The 22,569-nt window shown below is 42.5% G+C and overlaps 1 protein-coding gene across 4 annotated transcripts in view; it reads right to left on the bottom strand.

Annotated features, from left to right (window-relative positions):
* Positions 1-1,747: 1,747 nt before the first annotated feature.
* The window catches only part of DPF3 (double PHD fingers 3), a 178,998-nt gene continuing 158,176 nt past the window's right edge, over positions 1,748-22,569 (bottom strand). For 3 of the 4 annotated variants that reach the window (XM_066188179.1, XM_066188177.1, XM_066188180.1), the window contains 3 exons: positions 4,610-4,722; positions 3,234-3,315; positions 1,748-2,181 (listed from right to left, as the gene is read on the bottom strand). In XM_066188179.1, the coding sequence (XP_066044276.1) occupies positions 2,111-2,181; positions 3,234-3,315; positions 4,610-4,722 (266 nt within the window). In that variant the 3' untranslated portion in view covers positions 1,748-2,110. Of the gene's footprint in view, positions 2,182-3,233; positions 3,316-4,609; positions 4,723-19,641; positions 21,804-22,569 lie in introns of those variants that run through there. The other variant, XR_010721901.1, reaches the window with a different exon arrangement.

Raw genomic sequence — 22,569 nt, 5'->3', positions numbered from 1 at the left:
GGAGAAAGATGCTTTATTTTATATTTACTCAAGGGCCTTGTCCCAACAGGTACCAGACACCTGATGCAAGTGCACAGGCTTCCACACTTTGCTCTCTCCAGACTTGATGCTCAAATTTCTTTGTGCTCACAGCTCATTGAAGGGCTGTCACATGGAAAGCATCAGATATTGAATGAATTTTACAGGTAGCCAGTGCAATGACTCCAGGAGAGACTTGGTCCAATACAATTAGGAGAACTACTTTCTACATTTTTTTTCTAACAGGTTAAAATACTCCTGCTGCAGCCTGAGAAGAAGCTGCAACAGTATGTGAGAGAATCCAGTAGCTGACACAGCTACTTTTGGTGCGTGGGAAGAAACTATCTAAATAATTAGAAAAAGTGCACTAGGTCAGTATAGCTCATCCTAACTAAGTGTAATTAGCAGGAGAAGGAAGAAAAAATAGCTCGCCAATGTTGTTTCACAATGTCTTTCAAGCGTTTGGGGATGTTTAATTTTGCAGAAGAGTTTCAACCAATATAAACATGCCAAATATAATCTTCAGTATCTTTACCTACTTGTACCAGCAACATGAGTCACATGATGCTTGTGACTCTCATAAATTTATTTTATAAACCCACTTAAATTTATGCATAAAAAATGATATACACCATACCCCCAAAAATGGGTCTTCTGGGCTACTTGCAGTTCAGGGAGTGGTAGGTTTTTAACCATAAAAATGTATTTTGTAGAAAATATTTGATGTGGTTATTATCCTAGTAATGTGTTAAATTATTCAAAGAGATTTAACTGCAATAAATTTTTTTTCAGTGGATGTTCTCACTTAATATTTCTTCATTTCACATGTAAAGCTTTGTTTAAATAAAGTAGAACTATTCCTATTTGAATTTTTTAATCATTGTGAAAATTCCTCTTTTCATGTTAGGTTCAGCAAATGATTCTTTTCTTTAGACCTGGGGAAGATTTTTAGACAAATTATGTCATTGGCCAAAAATGCAGTTGTAGAGAATTTGGGGGGAAATTATTTAGGAATCAAGTTAGATCTTGATAATTACTTTGACAAAAACCAGTAACACTTTGGAAATGCAGAAAGCCTGAATTAGGCAACACCCAGAAAATGCAGCTTTCAGTTGCAGGACATTTTAGTTTAGAAATTTCAAAAAATTAATCAAAGTGCTTCATTTGGCCTTAAGCCAAAATTGTTCCTTTTTGCAACTTACATTGCAGAAAACCCAGACAGTTTTTACTTTCTGTGATCAACTTAAGATGACAATGTTTCTTTTGTTCAGTTTTCTGTTTTAAACAGAAAGTCAGTTGCACACATAAGATTTTTCAGTTAGAATTTTCTGAACAAAAAGAAATTATGTGTCTGGAAGGTATTGCTGGCATTGCAGTGGGACAGTATGCCTGAATATCTTGAATGCCAAAGGCATTTCTAAGCATCTAAGTGTGTACACACCAGTACTGCTCCTCCTTACACCTAAAACAGATTCCTAATGATCTGCCAAATCAAGGCGTTTGATTCAACGGAGAAAGTGTCATGCCAAAAAGTTTTGATCAGTGCTTCCCTTCATGACAATGTGCTGTTCATGAACTGGGAGGCGTTGAACTAGATGCAAATCTTGGAGCACCCCTCTTAAGCACCCATGCATCTACAGTGTGCTTGCAGTAGAGATTTCCAGTCAAGCCTGTTAGGAGAAACACCTGGTGCTGCTCGCAGCTGAAGTACTCACCAATAATTCCTTGGGAAATATCATACTACTTTTTCATTTAAAAAAAAAGACTAAACAGAAAGCACAAGGCCACATAAAATTGACTTCTCCGTGTCGGTCTAACAACCCTCCCCCTTCCATAATGCATGTGATCCTGTTAATGGCAACAGCAACCATGCATAGCAGTGAAGAGATTTCATCCGGATCATTGGGAAGGTACACAGTCCTAGCAGAGCCCAGGAGGTCTGGCATTAGTGACAGTGAATACCACAGATACCTCTTCCTGTATTTGAGTGTCCGTTCGTTTGGATGTGGGTTGTGTCTTTGTGTTCTGGATGGGAATTGTGTGCTGGTATGGCAACACCAGGAGCAAGGTGTTTCTTGATTGCTGGAGCTCCTCAGGCCTGGTAGCCAAAAGCTGATGCTCTCTCTCTGAGCAGCTCCTGGCACAAATGACAACTCCAGCTCCCTGCAAATGAAGAAATCCTTCTTATAGGAATGACATAAAATCCAGGCACTCAGAGTTTATGTCAAGATTGGCTTGAATAATATATCAGATATTCCTAATATTGAAATTGCATGTACTTTTGTGAAGCAGCCTCTGCTGCCCTTGCTTTTGTGCCCATAGGCTTTCTACATGAGCTGCAATGCTGCTGGAGTGTGCATTGTAATAAGGTGTTTTATATCTTCACACTTTCAATAAACAACTTCCCAGTGGAACAGAAACATTTAACTAATTATTAGCTGCACTTCAAAATCTTCCCCTCCTGATTTAGCTTCCTTTTTACCAAAGTTACAAACATTGGCTCCTGAATGCATGATTGACTTGTAATTATTCTTGTCCTGTCCCTCATGTAAACCAGTCACTCACACTCACAAGTCTCCTTCTCCAATTCTATTGCTCTCTGAGGATTTTAGTCAGAGATCCTCTAATGGTAAGAGACTGGTTCCTCTGCTCCACAGCCAAGTGACAAACTCCAACCAGTCATAGTATAGTCAGACTGAGCCCCCTGCAGAGGTCATAACTACATACCAAATGTAATACAGACCACAAAACCCTCACCCTGCCAAGAGAGAAACATATCGTAGAGCAAGGAAGGTAATTCCCTTTAATCCAGTCTCCTGACAACAGGCTCTCAGATGTTCCAGGGAGGACCTCCCTGTCTGAGACTTTCTCTCTGGGACTTTGACTTCTTAAGAAGTCCAAAGTCACATTTCAGAGGTGCTCAATTCAGTTGACTAAATTGAGTTGACCAATGACATGTGGGACATCCAGAGGTACCCATGGCCCACAAAAGAGCCATGTTCTGGAAGAGGGGGAGACCAGGCAATATTGAATGGGATACCACAGATCACACTAGGGCTTCACATCTATTAATTTTGTTCCTTTCCAGTGCTACCTCCCTTTGCTTTGCTACTGTTTCCTCAACCCTGCATGGCTCAAAACACCTTTCTGAAATTTTTGCCTTCTCCACAAAGACTTTATTGTGATTTTCAGAGCAGACTTCAGTCATATGTTACCTTCTGGGGGCTCAAAGACTGGTGGATTCAAGCAATACATGTGATAGCCACGGTCACAGTCATCACAGAAGAGCAGCTGGTCCTGAGGCAGGTTTGTTGGAGAGACAGTAGGGACACAGGGAGAGAAGGAGAGGAGAAGAGAGAAAATTATGTAAATTAGTCTCTTGCGAAGATGAAAACATAAGTAGGGTAACCAGCAATGCTCAGCTGGGAATGCAAAGCTGCAACAACAGAGACTAAGAGACTACTGGGAATGTAAAGGCTACAAGCATCATATTTGTTTATCCATGATTAGCCACCACACTCCTGAGGGGCTGCAGAAAGCTTCTCTCAGCACAAAGACAGTTCAGTTTCTAACTAGAAAATCACTATGAGAAGTGGAGGAGTTCCTGTCCAAGATGGCCTCATGATGCAGGAGTAAAAGCTGTTATGCCAGAGATATGCTGTGCTGAGAGAAAAGGACAGGCTTTGCTGGGCTCCCATGTCGCCATGTGCTGATCTCATTCCTTCAGAGGAAACCTTTGACTTAGACAGTTTTCCAAAACTCAGCTGAGTAAATTTTTTGTGAAACAGATGGAAATTACATGACCCCACCATGTGGTCTGCAGCTCTTTCATGTATTTGGGGTGAAAAAAGCTGCTCTGAAGTATCCTGTGACTCTTAAAGCAGAACAGCTCCCTGAGTTCAGATTTTTTTATGCTAAGGCAAAAACAAAATCTCAGGCTTCAAATTTATTCTGCTGTAGGGAATATGGTGTTAGCTAATCACCTCCAAAGTTCTCCAGTCACTGTCAATTTTCCAAGGTTTTCAGGGGCCACCAAGGACCCTTAGCATCAGATTTTAACTGCAAACCCCACAGAGAGGACATTGCTCAGCTGCAGGCTCTGGAAATCACTGGAGCTGGTGATTAGGTGAGGCCTAGCCATCCCACTTCAAATGGTTTCATGTTTCCCAAGTCTTGTAATTAAGTTCAAAAAAACATACCAAGAAAGTCAAGAAAATCAGGGACAGAAAGAGCATACTTGCCTCTCTTGGGTTATCATGTATTCACATTTTCTTCTGACTATCATACTGAAAGCTCCCTGCAACAGGAATCCATGGCCTGCAGCTAATTTCTATTGAATAAGTACACAAGCCACAAGTATCAGTATCTTAAGTGGCCCTATACAATACCCAGGGTAATTTCAACAGGGACCAGTGGCTGAATGGGGACATGGGGAAGAAGCCCATCTCTGCTCTCAGGGGTGGCTCTTCTTGGAGATGCATGGAAGCAGCAGTAAAACATCAACCCACACCAGAGCCACATGCTTCTCAAGTGTGGGCACCGCAGCAGTTCGCAGTGATGCTTGTTTGCATGAAAAGGTAAATGGACTCACATCGTTCTCTGAGGTCCCACAAAGGCTGCAGGATTTGCACTCAATGCATTGCCACTGATAGGTTTTAACAGCCTCAGTCATGTTTGTGGTGAACTGCAGGCAGGTCGGGTGTCCTGAGGAAGATCGGAAACAACGGTCATTGTTAAGGCTCACTTATTGCTTGTTAATTAACCGGTATTAAATTTGGGAACAAAACACACATGGACATGGACTGATCACAACATGGGCTGCAACTAACAGATACCAAAGAGGAAAGCAGGCATTAACCCTTTCGCTGCCGGGCACAAGAGAAAATCAGAGTCATCTCCACCCATTCCCCATTGGCAAAGCAGTTTTATTCAGAGCTCTTAAAAACGGTTTGGCTTTGAGTTGGTTTTTGTGGGGATTTACTTTTTTTAAAGAAAACAAGAAAAATGATGAAATCAGAAACAAACCCAATTTCAGAGAGAGACCATCCGTCTTAATAGAAATTGTGCTACAGTTTCAATTAGCGTTGTTTCGACCGGAACGAAGGACCTGGTGGAAATGAGGTTATTCTCCATTTCACAGCTTCCTTTCCTGGTGTCCAAATGGGTGGAGCAATTCTGTAAACTTTGCTTAAATGGAAGCAGTAGCATACAGAGAAGACACAGGACGGGATGGAAGGATATAGCTTTTAATTTTTTAAGAGCTCTGCCACTAAAGTTGGTTGGCACAGAAGAAACCAAATTGCACAGCTAACCTTCCAGGATCAAAACAGGAAACCGAAAGTAAAAAAAAAACCCCAAGCCAACTCCCACAATGAACTAAATGAAAGGAATAAAGAAGGGAAAGCTAGCAGAACAGTCACATCTAATCGGGAAGGACAAATTGCCAGAGTTACAACCCCCGCCCCTACATGCGTGTCGACTTCAGCTTTGCAAAACAGCGGTATCACAGTAGCAGGGTCAGCAATGGGCTTTCTGGAGGGGAAAATACAAACAAACAAACAAACCAAAGGTAGGATCAGTGTTCCTTCTGCAAAACAAAACAAGACAAATATACCGCTGAAATAAAGTACTGTACTCCCAAACCACCCTTACCTGTCTGAGACATTGCCTAAGTCAGCTGCAGTAAGCTCCTGCCTGCCTTCTTGGAAAGCCCCATATTTAGAATCCTTCTCTGACACACTTAAACATTAACACTGTGCATAGTCAGGGCAGGGAGAGTCAACCGCTCATCTGTAGAAAGACTAGGAACACAGGTATGCACATCCAGCACTGCCACCTGCTTCTTCTAGAAACTGGCACCATAAGTTGCGTGGGGTTTTCCACCTCTACCCAAACTGCTGTTCTTAGACCACAACCAACGGATTGGAAAAAAATCTTTTCTACTTCCACCAGGCTAAGAGCCTTTTTAAGTGGAAAAAGAAAGGGTGTTTCTCCAAGAAGAAAAAAAAAAGAGGCATGTCTGCGGTAGATGTGAGCACAGATGTGTCATCTTCATTACCAGACCTATCAGTAATATTTTGTTGTGTCATCACAGTGCTCCTCACCACTCTACAAAAAGCTTCTGTATTTTCCAGCTAGTGAAGCAAACAGGCTGAGAATTGCTGGATAAGGAAACAATGCTGTAGGGAATATATTTCTTTTATGTGTCCATGATACCACCAAATGCTGTAATAAGAATTTTTGTTCTCCAGTTATATTTGCATGGTTGTGATACAACAACTAAGCCTGTCCAGAAAAGAAATGTGTAGGCATAATTATTAAAGAAATTGATAGAAAATAAAGGAGATATTTAGAAAAGGAGGGATCAATGAAATTGCTCATATCATTCTTAAGCCTTTGAATAAAGAAACATCTTGGCAATACTAATGAGCTCAGATGGGCTAAGAAGATCACAGGGTTTTGGAGCCCTTTAAATGTTAGCACAAAACAAGTGACAGTTTTTACTGAGATTTACAGTGGACCAACTAAAGTTCTGGGGACCTTGACACTGCAACTAGACAAAAGGAGATGTGACGACACCTTTTCTTGCTGAGAGGACCACATATACTTTCTGATACTGCCAAACTAGCAACACCTGACATGACACTGAAATGTTCCTCCAGATCTGATTTACATTGAATGCAAACCTTTTTCCAACACCAGTAAATAGAACAAATGTGCCATGCTACACATCAGGGAGGAATTCATCCCAACAGCAAAGACTTGCTTCCAAAAATGTTCTGCAGTGCTGGAATATAACACAGAAAACAACTCATAGGGAGGTAAATTACTCAGAGAGTTAAATAGCTTCAGTCACATTTGAAAAGAAACAGAAAGACTGGAATCAAACGTACAGAAATAAATCCCAGCTAAATGCATGCACATCTTCACGAGCTCACTTGCCTGTGTACACACATTGCTCATTGCAGAGACTCCACAGACTCCAGCTGAAGGCCCTCCCTGTCTAACACACCATGAGGGTCAGGTTCTGTTCACTACTTTATATCTGTCCCTTCATAGCCCTTCCTGCTCTCTTCCAGTTACCAGTCTTGACTGTTTTGCTCCTCATTTTCCTCAAAAACACCCCAGCAGGTCTCCTGTGTGGCATGTCACATCAGTGGTCCCTCATCCTTGAAGTGATGCATCCTACCTACATTGCAGAGCACTTCTTAAGAGCCACACCTACCACAAGCCTGAAAGAAATAGTCTCTTGTGGGCTGAGGATTCCTTAGAAAAATTAGGAATAGAGAGAGGGCCACTGTGATTTCAGTAGCAATGCAGAAATATTTTGCAAGAACAGACCAATTCACTCACTCGATTAGGCTCTCTCTCCGATTACTGTGACTATAAGAATCAAGTCTGCATAGCTCCAGCTTGCTCTCTGTTAGACCAGGGCTTTTATCATGTGTAAGGTAAAAAGAATGTCTTTCTTCAGCCTCTAAGTCAGATGCTCTTTCACACTAAGCAACATTCCCTGTTGGTGCCAAGATCCCAACTTAATATCATTGGAAAGACTATTTTTACTTATGCTATCATCATGGTGAGGCACCGTAGTATATGGCAAGCATGCCACTAGATATTCAAAATATTAAAATTCTCTTTCCTTTCTTCCCTGCTTTCTCCTTCTTCACAATCTCTTTCTTTTCCTGCTACTTTTGTTCAAAACCTAGTGTTTTACATGCTATGAGAAAATTCACACATCCAAGACTTCCTGAGGCAGTGTTAGTGAACACCATCCCTGCTCCATATCACAGAACTTCTTAGCATTCCTTCTGTGTCAGAATACCTGAACACAAAGTCCTGTAGCTGCATGTGGCAAGCTACCACAGGTAGATTCAAATTCCCTTTTTTTTTTCCCCCTAAAAAATAATTTTAAAAAGTCACAATTTTATTTTACGTGTAGCGCAGTCCAAAATGCTATTTGAGTTATGGACACTGTGGTAGCATACAAGCCAGAGAGCTGAAAGCCTTCTTGCTATGTGTTTAAGATGGAGAAAGAGTCTTATTTCACCTAATTGTGTGATGAACAGCATTTGCTGTGGCTAAGGTGTGCAGCAGAGTCTGCAGCTGAAACTCAGTTAGTAATGCAGGTGGTGGCTCCACCCTGGGAAACCCTGGATCACTCTCACAAGTCTGTATCAGCTCTGCAGATCTAATAGGGGGAGGAAGTAACACATATTTATGGTATCACCAAAGTCAATAGACAGACCTCTAAAATACACCCTGGGAGCAGTTCTATTGAAGGAGAAGGCAATATGTTAACATTGACAGTTTCTAATCTACCATAACTATTCTCTACCTAAACTTTTGCTATGCTGCAATAGCTATAAACAACAGACAGAGACAATAAAACTTGCAGTGAGGTTTTCAACAGCTCATCCCTTTGTCTTAAAACAGTATTTTAAAGTGTAGATCAGGTTTGAAAGCTCCCTCATCTTTGTCAAAACTCTCCTCTGGATCTGAACTTTGAGACTGAGACAATATTTTATAGTGACATCAGTGTTTCACATGCCACTGGCTTTATTGTACATTCTGTCCACCAGACATCTGGTCAGAGGAGTGGGGAGGTGAGCACATTCAGAGACCATTTCTTGTATCCTGCACCTGGTACAATTGCAGGCTGATGGGAAAGATAATTTTAACATAAATACCCTAAAAATATCTAAAAATCTCTTCTGCTTACACTGGCTGCATAACACTAAAGACCAAAACTGACATCAAGGGGCAGGAGCAATCTGCTCCTTCCAGGCGCTCTGTGACCAGTGAAGGCCTTAGAACGGCTCATTAGTGCTTTTTCAATAATGGATTCTGCATTGCAAGATTAATTGCAGCCATGTGCTCTGTCACACCCGCCACAGACTATTTCAGTTAACGATCCAATCAATAACCTTTTTCAAACAAAGGCAGAGATTATCTTGAGGAACAAAAAAATAAACAAATACTCTTCTTTTAAAACAAATGTGAAATTATTTATACAGAATAAAAGGAATTTTTACCCAGTTTCCAATTCTTTCCATTATCTTCACAGTGTAGTGGTGGGCTTTTTAATCAATAGCATGATGAAAACTCACAGGCCTCCTGGCTGCATTGCATCAGATTTATTCCAAAAACTTTCAGGTCTTTAAACAACCGTAAATACACATTACAGAAATAATGGCCTACGTCACAGGAGCCCCATCCGAATAATGGAAGCTTACATGCAAAGAAAATGCATCATTTCCTCCTGCTAAGATTGAATAAGGTTTGTTGTGGCCACTGCCATCATTAGACAGAATTATTACCATTACCTGTACAAAAGAAGGGAAACTTGTAATTCCAGTAAGTGATATGATTTTATGGTTATGATTTTAAAAGATAGTCCTCAATTGTCTGTCTAAGAAGGCATGCTTACAGATATGCGGTGCCAACAATAGTCAGATTAGAAAAAGCCCTCAAAAACTCACACTATCCAAGCACACTGAAGGGCTTGGCTCTGCCAGAATCCCAGGGCTCAAGAAGCTGCAACTCTCAGAAACAAAGACCAAACATTCCTGAGGGATGAGGCTGGGGAGCTCTCTGCATTTTCCTGGCCCTTCCCATCTTGCAGTGTGAAGGTGTTAGAGTGTAGAGACAAATGCCTGCCTGCTCAAATGGAGGTACTCATGAACAGAAGCCTTCGGAAGTGTCCGTGGGGTGAGGATCTAAGGCACCACCTGCCACACTATCTCTGTGATGTGGAGAAGCAGGAGGATTTCATTACAGAAAAATGTAACCGTTTTCCTGGTGGCCAGGACAGGGGTAGATGTTGGAGGCTGCAGGGGAAGAGCTCTTGTCTCACCCTCTTCAGTACAGGGCCCTGTTCAATCCAGCTTAAGAAAAAGATAGAAACAAACAAAACAAAGTCTCATAGGCACCACGTTGGGGTTTATTATTATCAGACAGGAGAGCAAATATCACCACTGTGAATTCCTGTGTCCTGACTGAAGTGCAAAAACCTAGCTGTTTCTCCCAGTGTGTTCCAGCACTGCCAACTCTGCTAAAGAAGTGAGTCCAAAAGGACTCAGTGGTTTCACTGAATAGTCTGGTCGGTCTGATTTGGTCGGAGACCAACTCTTCTCTATTCTAATATGTCACAACGTGCCAGTAATTGTGGAAGAATTAATGCCTTTAATAATTGATGGATCTCTGAAACCACTCAGCTGTAGAAGAGCTTATAGTTCCTATTATTTCATTTTCTGGCCCTACAGTTGTTCTGACCAGCATGGACAGAGCTAAAACTGAGCCCACAAAAGGAGAAGGGGCACTCTGCTGCATTAGCACCAGGACTGGTGGCCAGCTGCGCTCCGGAGGTGGTGGTTTGCTTCTCAGCACTGCCAGTTCCAGTGGAAGAACTTATATAAATTACAAGCAATTGCTCAAATATTTGGCACTGATGCAAGAGAGCCCACTTTAATTGCTCACCCGAGGGACAAATAAAACCTTTGTGTAAATGGTAGCGGTTCAGCCCCAGGTGCAGTTTGGCAGGTGTAACTGGAGAAAGCAGGACAGACCTGTGTTTGAAAGCGAGGCCAGGGATCTTGGGGAAGCTATAAAATGGTGGCGTGGGGCAGGTAGCACTTGCAGCTCACTCTCCTGCACTGCCCTGCTGTTCCTTTAGCCATGCACGCACCAAAGGGCACGGGGACCAAAGGAGTAAGCTCCTGCCAAAAGACCCCTCATCTCCTGGCACTCTGCAGAAAATTTCATTGCCCGAGGAAAGTCCACCCACCGGCTCTACTCATGCACAGCTTTGACTCTACAATGCTGCATAATTTCCTCTGAAACCATTTTAAGCATCAAGAGCATCAGCTGGGATAAGGAGCCTGGATTCCAGAGGGTATATGAAGAGCAAAGTTTGGCTCAGGCCACTCGTGCAAATACAAAATGAAGTATGCACAAATGTGGATGCACAGACCCATGTGCACCCAAAAAGATCAGCTGTGGACAAGGCAGTGTAACTCTGTCTGGCACAGGGTGGCAGGAGGAACTGGGTGGGATTCCGGGGTGATCTCTGGAGCGTACAAAGGGACAAGTCAGGACTGAGTTATTCTGGGCTTGTCAGTCAAGTCACGCCCCACACGCCATCCCCATGGTAGCAGATGCCCCATATCTTACAGGAAAACTGCCTGAGAAAGGTTTTAAAACAGTTTTACTGCAATAGGTTTGTGTGTGCCTCTCCCTGAGTACGCCCCTTCCTCAGCATGCACAATCCAGCCACACGTATCTTAGCAGGGAGAAATGAAAATAAATAAATTAGAGATTTTAAAAGTCTCTAAAAACTGCCAACAATTAACTTTGGTGCACACAAGTCACTGCCCTGGGACAACAACCCTGATTTGGGCTGATGCTTCAGCCAAGCCCTCTGCCCTGTGTTCAGGTTTCCCAGAGTATGAGAAATGAGCCCTGCCAGGGTTTCTGCTGCTGTGTGGGTATCCCCCTCCAGCCAGGCACACCTGCCCTTCCAAAACTGCCTGGGACAGGCTGAAATCTGCACCTCCATTTCATATCTCCCAGGGGTTTGGACTGGGGCAGATCTGGGGCACAGGCCCATCCCTCTGGAGCCGAGGTGTGGGGCTTCAGGCACACCTGACACACGCTGCCCTTCTCATTGCAAGCATGCTGTGGTAATGCAGGACCTGGATCAGAAACAGTGCCCAGCCTTAAAGCCAAAGGAGATGCCACATGCCCCGACGTCTCATCTCCAAACCAGGCGGCACTCGGCTCCCTCTGCTTCCAGACTAGCCCCTATTAACCACTGTTGGCCGCCAGACAAAATGGCTATTTCTTGCCTAAGAAAAATAATGTGGGAGCACTCAAATAACCTTGCACTGAAGCATCAGCTTGTTAATGCACTGGTAAGTCATGCCAGCGCTGTACAATTCCTGGGGGTGAATTAGGTCAGAGTGACCTCCAGAAAAACCACCAGGCTGCATCCCTGCGTGCTGCATTATGGGTAACGATCTGCTAATTGCCAGGAGGCGCTTGGGCTGCCTACCAACACCAACAGGAAGGAAACCTGCCTGCAGGCACCGCACGGACTCCATATGCCGGGGACATCGCTCGTAATAACGAGAATAAACCCATTTATAGAACATGAACTGGCCAGGAGGACAGGCACTGAATGCTAATGCTGCCCAGGCGGTGCAGCTCACCGGGGTTGCTGCCGGAGACCCCCAGCCAAACCCCTGCGTGGAGAGGGGCTGGCTTTGCATTTGGTCGCGCAGTGAAGTGGGGGTGAGGTAGATGGAGATGAAAATGCAGGAGTGGGAGAAAGACTGCTTATCCAGGCAAGATGAATCACCACAACCTGGAAAGCCAACATCCCCTTTGCCCCGGGGACATTTTCGTTACCCTTCAACAAACTGCAGTGGAAAAAAACCTCCGGCACAGCTCCGACCTCGTCGCTATGCACTGCAGGCTCCTCAGCCAGGCCAGCTCACACACCACAGGGCTTTCAATCAACTGGCAGGCTCACTAAACCCTTTCAAAATGAGCAACCAAGCAAAAATACTTGGTCATAAACACTAAAAATAGGAATGGAGGATTGGGTTTTGTTTTGCTTTTTAACTTGGTGAAGCCAGCTCTTCCTAGTGCATTAAATCCACCTCCCTGGCAGCCCATTTAGAACATCTCCTCCCCCCTGGGAAAGCCAAAATCCCCAACTATAATGAGAGGAGTGGGGTGGTATTTAAAATGCTAGGGAAATGGCAGCCTGAAAAGCCTTCCTCGAGCACAATGCCTTTGTTAAATCCCCCCATAAAACAAGATACCACCGCTGCCCTCCTCCCCTCTCTTTAACCTGAACAAGGACTCTGCTACCTGCTTGAACCCACATTTGCTGTCCAAATACCTGGTCCTTCCCCAGTACCTCTGGTGTTAAACTGCCCCACTAACACAGCCACAGATGGCAGCATGCCTGCAGGAATGCCTGGCGCTGCCTGGCGTTGCCCATGATATCAAGGCAGCATTTGAAAAGATTCCAGAGTTTTCACACTGACCCAACAAAGGGCGTCTAACCTGAGCCGGTGGCAGCAGTGGATGGGTCACGTCATTTCCCCAGAGCACTCTGACAGGGGCTTCTCCGCTGGGATTTTGCAGGAGAGCGTGATGAAGGTGATGTGTCATGACATGGACACCTCCTCACTAAAACTGGGCCATGCTCACCCAGTCAGTTCAGAGAGCTTCAAGACAACCCCACCACACCACCGTGGTCCTCCTCAAGCATCAAGGGCTGTGGGGAGAACTTTAGAGGTGATTTCACCCATGAGTCATGGAACAGACATCTCATAAACACAACTGTCACTTGGAAACAGGATAAGCTGATTAATTTGGGGAAAGGAGGAAAAGAGGGAGTATTACTGATCTCTGGACTAACTTTCTAGAAAGGTTAAGGAATGACTCTAGAGTAATTCTCTGCCAGCACAGTTCCAGAAATTTCAAATCAAATGGCAAACTCCAGAGAAATTATTTAAATGTCTCATTTTAATATTAAAGAAACTTAACTATGCAGAAGACACCATGCCATTGCATAGACAGTGACCTCATTGCTCTTACATGAGGTAACCACATACCATCCAGGTAAAGATATTCAGCACATGATGGGTAAATGACTGATAACTGATGTGAACATGCTGAAAATGCAACAGGTCTGTCTTTCTCACAGAAGCATAATTTACACTGTTGTTAATGTGACTGCATATTCAGACATAAGTACAACTGCCTCACTCAGCACAAACAAGACCAATTTAGAGCAAGTTACTTCAGTCCCTTGTTGAGTTAAAGAATCCCTTTCAGCTGCCAAACAGGCAGTGATCCCCATGCACACTCTTCATTGTTTGTAATGCAGTGCCACAAGCTGGAAAACACTAATTTTTTTTCCCTTCTCTGTCAGTTAAAGCCCCTGTTTGGTTGGGAATTTTTAAGTGTCAATAGAGACTTCATCAACAAGGCAGCCACTTTTTGCTTCCCCACCAAACTCCCAGCAACATCAATATCTAGAGGGACGTAAGTGCTATAACCACATGCTGAAGAGCATCAGTATGAGCATAGTAGGAGGGAGTGAAATGTCATTGTTTACTCTCTGAAAAATGCATTTTCAAGGTGATCTAAACATCTGAGTGAAGGAGTGAATTTGAACAAAGTAGTTTCAGCCAAAAGTAAGTGGGAGGGAAGAAAGGATTAAGAGGTGGCAGGGCAAAAAACTGATTTTCAGAAAGGTTGAGACATTTTGTACCAGTGTCTCACAAATAAGAAGCTGGACTTTCATTTTGGAGCAGTAGCTTGCTTCAAAAGTGAACTCAAGGGAATTGTTTTTAAGAAAGAGAAAATATAGTCACAAATGAAACGTTTCATTCAAGCCTGTGCACAGTTGGCAGCGGGAAAGGGTCATTTCATTGAGAAGGAGAGATTGTGTTTCATTTCGAATCAAACCAAAATCTTTTATCCTCATCCATGGTATTTTTCAGTTCAGTTGTTTCAATAGCCTTTTTGAGTAAATGTCCAACAAAATGTTGCCAGAGATTAAAACAGTAGGATTTTTCTTTTTTTTTCTTCAGTGGAAGACCACCTGATTAAAATCCATGACCTCTTTTGTTAGAGTTCACCAGACCTTCCACCCCAGATTAGTCAAGTCAAAGTCCTGGACATTCCTTAACCTGTAACAAGTGAGTAGTGCTGCTTTAACCTCCACAACTCATAGCCTCGTCAGACTAAACAAGAAATCATCTAGTTCCATGGCAGTGGACACTAATGTCCCTCATTAAACAGTTCACTAGTCTCGCTATTTTTCAGCACCAAAGGAATGATTTAACAATGCCTATACAAAAGTAGAATATTATGGTATTCAATTAAAGAAAATTACCTTCCATGGTACTACAACAATCTGTGACTCTTCTGGCCCTGCTTTTAACTGGCTGCTCCATTGGCGAGCAGGACTGTTGCTCAGGGGTTCTGTTAATGGCCAGGAAGTTGGGAAATCCTCTCCTATAGGTTGGTTTGCCCAGACCCTGAGTACCTCAAATCCTTTCACTTTTAAGAGCTTTTGAGGGTGTTCATCACCTGCAGTGTTCACTTGTTGGGTGGGATCCCACCACCCACGAGATGTCTGGCAATTCTCAGTGTTAGCTGCACTGAGCCTAATGGGGACTAATTTTTCTTCACATATTTCCAGACCATAGGATATTCGTCTCTGTTCTTTCAGCTCACTCAGTACTTGTGAAGTATTGCCCTTAATGGAAGTCAGGAAAGGGTCTCAGAGAGCTGGGTAATGAAGAGCCTGCAAGGGAAATGAAGTCCCCAAAGGCAGGGAAGGTCCTTTTCTCCAGATGAAGGAATACACAACTCTGCACCATCTGCATGCTCGAACAGTACAACAGCAAATTCAACCTAGAGAGAGTTTGTGAACAGTTAAAAAATATCCTAAGCCCCATGGCTGATGGATGCATTCAGAGACAGAGTCAGTATGGAAAGATCTGAGAAGTCCTGGAACCATCTCTTTTAAGAATCCAGCTATTCCAGCAATGGATGAGACTTCTGACCCAGAATTTACTGTACTGTAAAGCAAGTTGTTGAGCCTGGGGAAAGGGCTGGAAAGACTTTAGTGTTGATTAACATATTTAAGCCACTCCCAGAAGAGCACTGATGTGAAGCAACTATGATTTGTACCAACAGGGGAAAATTAATTTCTTGAACATAGACTTAAAACCATTCCATGCAAACTCTACTGCACAAAGTGCTACATGAATTTGAAAGCTATGTCACACTGGTTAACACTAAAATAAAAATACCCCTTTAGTGACAGGACAGCTTTCCACTATTTCCCGTCCAATGACTTCCTCTCACCTTGGGGAGTTGGCCTCAATACTGATTCCTGAAATCATCACATGAAGAATTTAATGGCTGTTGGCTATGGAAAGAAATACAAAATAGCAAGCTAAGTCTGCAGCAATGCTTGACAAAACTAACTCCAGCATTACTTAAAATCTCTATTCAGTTTCAAAAAAGCAGGCTGTGTATTGAAATTTGGTCATCTTCATTTGCTTCCTTCAGTCCACAGTGAAGTCACTGACATGAGGACACTGAACAGCAAAGACTGAAGAAATGTAATAGGAAGAGGCTTCAGTCCAAGTGAAAAATTACTTTTAACACCTGTGCAAACCTAGATATAAACTAGGTTTTACTGAGAATTGGTTATGGAAGATGAGCAGCACTGAGAAATTAAACCCCACTCCAAAAAACCCCAAACCACTTAGTTTTAAGACCTTGAAGGGAGGCAATGTCTGTTCCTACTCAAGAGGTACCATCCATCAGCTGAGTTGCCAAAAAAGAAGTGCCCTCTGCAGGTTTTCTCAGACAGGCAGCAGAAGTTCCAAGAACTTCATCCCACTGTCCAGGTTCAGTGCTCAAATCATGTTGCCTTTTCCTTAACAGTGCCATGGTTGGCTTGTCGATCATTCAAAGTTACCACAGCTGCCTTAGGCAACATTAAGAAAACCTGTTTCTAATTATGGATGGCAACATTAGCCACAACAGTACTCCAGAAATCTGTGCTTTCATGAAAGTAAATGCCATCCTTCTCCCACCATGGTTCACCCTCCATGGAGTCATCAAGAATTAGAGGCTGCAAAGACAAAACATCTTGAAATAACAGATGTGATAGTAGAAGTTTCTAACGCACACTGCAAGAACATTTGTTGAAACAGCAGAAAATATAGTTAGGTCTTCAAAAATATACTGGTGAGGTGCCACAGATGGATGGCTCTCATGTCATTAAAATCAAAGTTAGGACTTTACTGTGGCAAATGTCCAGCTTTAGTGAAGCAAACAAAATATAATCTTTAAACAATAATTTCCAAGGGATAATGGAGGTCTTAAAAACATCAAGCCACAATCTGGACACACCCAGCCAAAGTTGAGGGCAGTAGTCACTGCTTATGTGCTCTGCTATGCATGCCTTACGTAGCTGAGGTCTTACTCATCCATCTTCAACACCAGGGATATGATGGGGTACAGAGAAGTCTATGTCATTGCTAATGAGAATTAAAATCTTGGGTTCAGAGAGAAAGTGTTATGGGTTTTCTTTATCATCCATAGGCTGATGGATTTAAATGCAAGCAGGGCTCACAAATCCAATATGCAAATTTAATCAGATTTTTTTTTTTTCTGATTGCAGGCAAAATTTGCAGTGCAATATTCTCATTTAGGCCAAAGCAAATTAGCTGATGCTCTTTTCACTCCACCCAGAGAAAACAGGATTCCAGCCCTCAGCCTTGACAGCCTTCAGCTCAGTCTCAGTCCAGGGAAACACAGCATTGGGGGCACCCATTAACTGCTGCAGTGCTGAAAGACACTTTTAGTCCCTCCTGCTGCCATCCCTCACTCTCACTGGCAAGAGCCATTCTCCAAACAGGAAAATAAGATCTATTTATGTCAGCATAAATCTGTTCAGGGGCTTATTCAGGTAATTTCTGCGAAACTAAATTTTTTCTTCAACATTTCTAATTCCAGGCCTGTGGCTTAGAAACAAAATAGAAAGAAAAAAGAAAATTAAAAGGAAAAAAAAAAGGCACAAAAATATTCAAAGTAATAAGACTTCTGTAGAGACATTTCTTGGAGTCTGACAGCCTGTAACAACAGCTCTGCTGTGGTGGGGAGGAACCCATTCAGCTAAACAAGGTGTTAACAGACATCCATAAAGGCCAATTTCAACATTCATATTCACTCCTTAGCAGAAATGTCTCGCTCTGCACTCTGCATCATAACCCCCTGAAGACAATGAAAATGGCAATGGATGTTAGAATGGGAGATGACCTAGTGCACTGATGCCACAAGCTCGCCCTTCCTTCCCTCCTTCCTTCCTTCCCTCCTTCCCTCCTTCCTTCCTTCCTTCCTTCCTTCCTTCCTTCCTTCCTTCCTTCCTTCCTTCCTTCCTTCCTTCCTTCCTTCCTTCCTTCCTTCCCTCCTTCCCTCCTTCCTTCCTTCCTTCCTTCCTTCCTTCCTTCCTTCCTTCCTTCCTTCCTTCCTTCCTTCCTTCCTTCCTTCCTTCCTTCCTTCCTTCCTTCCTTCCTTCCTTCCTTCCTTCCTTCCTTCCTTCCTTCCTTCCTTCCTTCCTTCCTTCCCTCCCTCCCTCCCTCCCTCCCTCCCCTTGTCAGTATTCAGCTTCGCCCTCAGTCCAGCCTCTGTCCAGGTCTCTCTGTCCTCTCCAGCAGAGCAGAAAGCTCAAGAGGAGCTTAGAGAAGAACAGAAAAAGCAGCGCTGACCAGGAGCCATCACAAACCCTCCCCTCCTTTCTCTGTTTTCAGGTAGGAAAAGATTACCTGCCCCTATAAAATCCTTATGAAAAAGAAGTTCAGGTAGTTGTAGGAATATCTGAGATCAAATTACAAAGGGAAAATGGAAGAATCTAGGAGGGGCTGTAAGAGCAGCAATTCGATCCCTCTGTGTGCACCCTAAGGAAACGATCATAGTTGCCTTCTCAGCACGGCTCAGAGATAGTTGGCACCTGCTCCACCTTTTCAGCTGCCTCTGGTGCCCAGTGCACAAGAAGTGAAAAGGAAGCCACAGAACAGCTGAGGACAATCCACTAAGGGATCCATGAGCTGGTCTATCAGATCCCAAAGAGGTTGCAAAGAGCCACAGTGACAGCAAAGGTAGCTGAAACTGCCTTTTATTTCCTTCTTCCTCCAATCAATTGGCCAAAGGCCTTGCACAGGTAAAGATAAGGTCTGAAGGCAAGCAGTGAAGTTTTCAAGTTGTACTGACCCAAAGAAAGACTGGAAAACCAAAACACTAATGGAAACCGAAATTACACCTGAGAAAAATAAAAAATTATAGGGAAAGGCTATAAAAGAAGAACAAGAATAGTTAATTATCTGCCACAAAGACACACAGTCTGTCACACAGATGTTAAGAATCAGGCAGGTAGGAGCCCATCTGTATAACAGAGCTTTATAAAAAATAACACATTAGGGAAGATGTCACACACAGAGTTTCCTAAAAAGATAGCATCTAATCTGAAACAGTATGTCCTCCGTCTCTTTTCATTCTATACAGCCATATCATTAATCTAAAGCATGTACAGGGAAAGGGAAGGCTCATGCCAGCACTGTGAAATGCAAAGGGGATCATAGCTTCCAGTTACTCCAGTGACTGGACTGGAAACAGCATAGGCAGGGGCGGGACTCCTTAAGGCAATGTCACTAAAATCTATGCAAACAGCTATCATATAGCTTAGACTCCACCTTTGACTGCAAATTACCTTAATACAACTCTACTAACCTCATGAAGAAGGCTATTAAAATACAAACATATTTAGGAAGATCCTCTATTGTCACCAAATGATAGAAAACACTCTTATGATGAGTCCTATAGAGAAGCACTTTTTTATTTCCTGCCCACCTTCACTATAGCAAGTAACAGGACCATTTTCTGCAGTCCAATGAATGGAGAAGAGAAAGTAAAAGAGAAAAACTAAGATAATTCTCGGTTAATGTCATGGTTCATTAGGAAATACAAAACAAAATCCGGGGACAAAAGTCATAATTTACAAAATGGAAAAGGGAAACAAAATCAATAGAGAAGGAAGTTTTATTTTAAGCTTCAAAGAGAGTATTATAAACAATGGAGAGCTTAGAAAAGTAAATGTACATATATGTTACTCAACAACGTCTTTTCAAAAGAAGATTATTTGCACTAAAAAAGACTTTGTGGAATTGCTTTGGGAAAGTACTATTTACAGAGGAATATACAGTAGGGATGCTGGAAGCAGAACTTTTATTTGGAAGGAATATTACACAAACTGAACACAGACCCTACAGTTTTCAAATCTTCATTCCAGTTGTGCGTCTTATATTTCAATGAAATGAAAACATTTCTTTTTTCTTTTTTTTTTTTTTTTCTCTAGAGGCAGTTCCCCACTGCAAGTTTAGAAACCAGCAACATGAGCAAAGCAAACCCATCCTGCTAAAGAGGCCAATTAGGACACAAATTGTCATTTAATTTAGTTGGAGCAGGGCTACCTTACATGGTTATTTTTGACTTTCTGTTTTAATCTGGGAAGAAGTGGGAGAAGGGAAAGGGAGAAGAGTAAAAAATCTGCCGCTACTGACACATGGAAACCTCTCAGTGAGGTGAGTTTGTGTTCTAGGTGTGCAGGAAACACAGTATCAGGTTTTCTATCAGCTTCACCTAGTCAGCATGCATTTTTGTAGACACAGTTTTTTCATTCTGAAAGCCAACATAAGCCACATTTTAAAAACCCAGCTTTTTTTCTGCCGATACCCTTAGGGTTAATCCCAATAATTGTTGGTGTGGTTTGCCCTCAGTTTGCTTCCTCTCTGTAACAGTGGTGCCAGACAGAGCCAAGTCCAATACTCCTCTCCTAGGACACAAGGCTATCCTGCATCCCTACTAGACTGCAGCACACATGACACTGAACAGACCAGTGCTATCCACTGCGAGCACATCTGGCGGCCAACAAAACCCTCCGGGGCTTGTACGAAGAACACCTTTTTCACCAGGAAAATGCCTAACAACTCACAATTTGGGATGTGACCATCCCTCCCCGCTGCCTCACAGGAAAACTTAGGACTGCAGCTGTGGGAACTCATATCTTTCTCCTGCATGGTAACCTCTGTTGCTTATTGCAGACATGTGGTTGCACCTGTATGCTTTTAGAAGTCCCCTACCACTTCAGAAAGGGCTGAAGTACACAAGTTTTCTGTGCATGACATCATCCTTGACAGCAAGATCCATGCCAAGAGCACCTAACATTTAGATACTTCCCTTACAACCAACTCACAATCAGCTGTGGAATTACCAAAGCAAAAAATAATACAAAAATGAACAGATTTGTTTTCAATTTTTAAACCCCTCTTTCAGCAGAAGTATTTCACAGAGTTGCTCAAGAGCAAACCTCTTTTACCATGCAGAAGAGACACATCAATCCTACTGGGAGAAGACAGTCCTTTGAAATGGACACAAAATCTGGTAACAAAAAAATTCAACCACTGAGCCTGGTCTTCGCTACTCCAACAGTTTTTGTCCAGATTTGTGCCTAACACAGTACAGCGAAGTAAGTTTTAAGCATCTAACAGGATAATATCATTAAGGAGAAAATAAACCAGAGCAATCTTCACTTACCACATCCAATGTTCAAAACACAAAGATACCCAGCACATGTATGAATGGCTTCTTTAAAGTAAGAGAGAGAGAGCAGAGTTGAACTTTATTTTCATTATTTAAAAAAAGCTTTTTTCTTAAAGTAAATATTCAGTCTTTATTTTACAGCAAGTGCTTTTTAAAATTTCATGTCTTCACAAAATTTCATTTAAAATTTGAAGTAAAATGTATTTCAAACAAAAATACTGTGCAACTTCAGCACTTCTTTTTTAAATATTGAAATAAATAAAATAGTTGTCCTTTTCAGTTTGTTTGTTTTTCAGTCAGTTCTACTGTAGATCAATTCCAGCCTGACCTGGGTTTATACACACACTTAAAGTGAAATCAAGACTTCAAAAAACTTCTTTGTATTGCACCAGCTTAGGGCATCCCCAGAACTTCTCTCAACAGTTGGCAGCCAACTTCCCACAGTCCAGGCTCCTGTGCCAGATGGAAGTCAGGTGTGGAAGAGTCAGGGCAAGGAAAGAAGTATCAAAGCATCCTGGCTTCTCTCGGTCTTCTTCTGAAATGTCTTGCTTGAAGGCTGCTGGAATCCACGAGGGCAGGGCTGACTGCAGAGGGAAAGGCAATACAAAGTAAAACTAAACAAACTCAAGCAGACAAAAAAGCACGTGTTCAGAAAAAAAAAAAGGAACAGCACAAATCAAACTTCCAACACTGCTTGCATTCTAGTTCCTTGAAAATATAGCTCAACAGACTCAGTTTCAACTGACTGTGGAAGCCATAAATGAGCACAAAGCAAACAGGATAAGAAAAAGCACATCAAAATGAAAGGCACTGAACACTGTCAATCTTTCTTATTGGGAATATTGTTAAATAACCTTCATCATTCAGCTTAGATAGCTGCCTCTTTAGTAGAGGTTAAGACCTTTGCTTATGAAATCCTCCTCTAATTACCTAGCTCTATTGCTAATTATATGTAGGGAGCCACAAGCACATACATCATGGCACAAAAGACATTTTCAGAAGTCTAAACGATACACATGGGGTGGCAGCAATGCAATAACTTCTGAAAAGAATGAAAGATTGCATTTTTCATTGCATTTACCCCATGAATTGACTAAGTTACATACTGCTAAGGTCCTGAGCAGGATTAGATAAAATAGTCTCTTTATTTCCACAAAATGCAAGTGCCTCTTCCCATATCTTCCCACATCTCTCATATCAGTTCTAGACTACACAAAGGTCCAAAATCTTAGGAGCTTCCAGAGACAAAAGAGTAAGTCAAAGATATGAACTGGCAGCATCCACTTAACAGAGGTATCAGGCCTGGAAATCCCAAGAGCTGGGGTTTTTTTTCTAAATGTTATTACAACT

This window comes from Chamaea fasciata, unplaced genomic scaffold (genome assembly GCF_029207755.1).
Source record: "Chamaea fasciata isolate MVZ Bird 193981 ecotype frontalis unplaced genomic scaffold, bChaFas1.0.hap1 SCAF_7, whole genome shotgun sequence".
NCBI classification, from domain to species: domain Eukaryota; kingdom Metazoa; phylum Chordata; class Aves; order Passeriformes; family Sylviidae; genus Chamaea; species Chamaea fasciata.
Note: the sequence above shows the minus strand (reverse complement) of the source record. Positions and strands in the feature narration are given on the sequence as shown.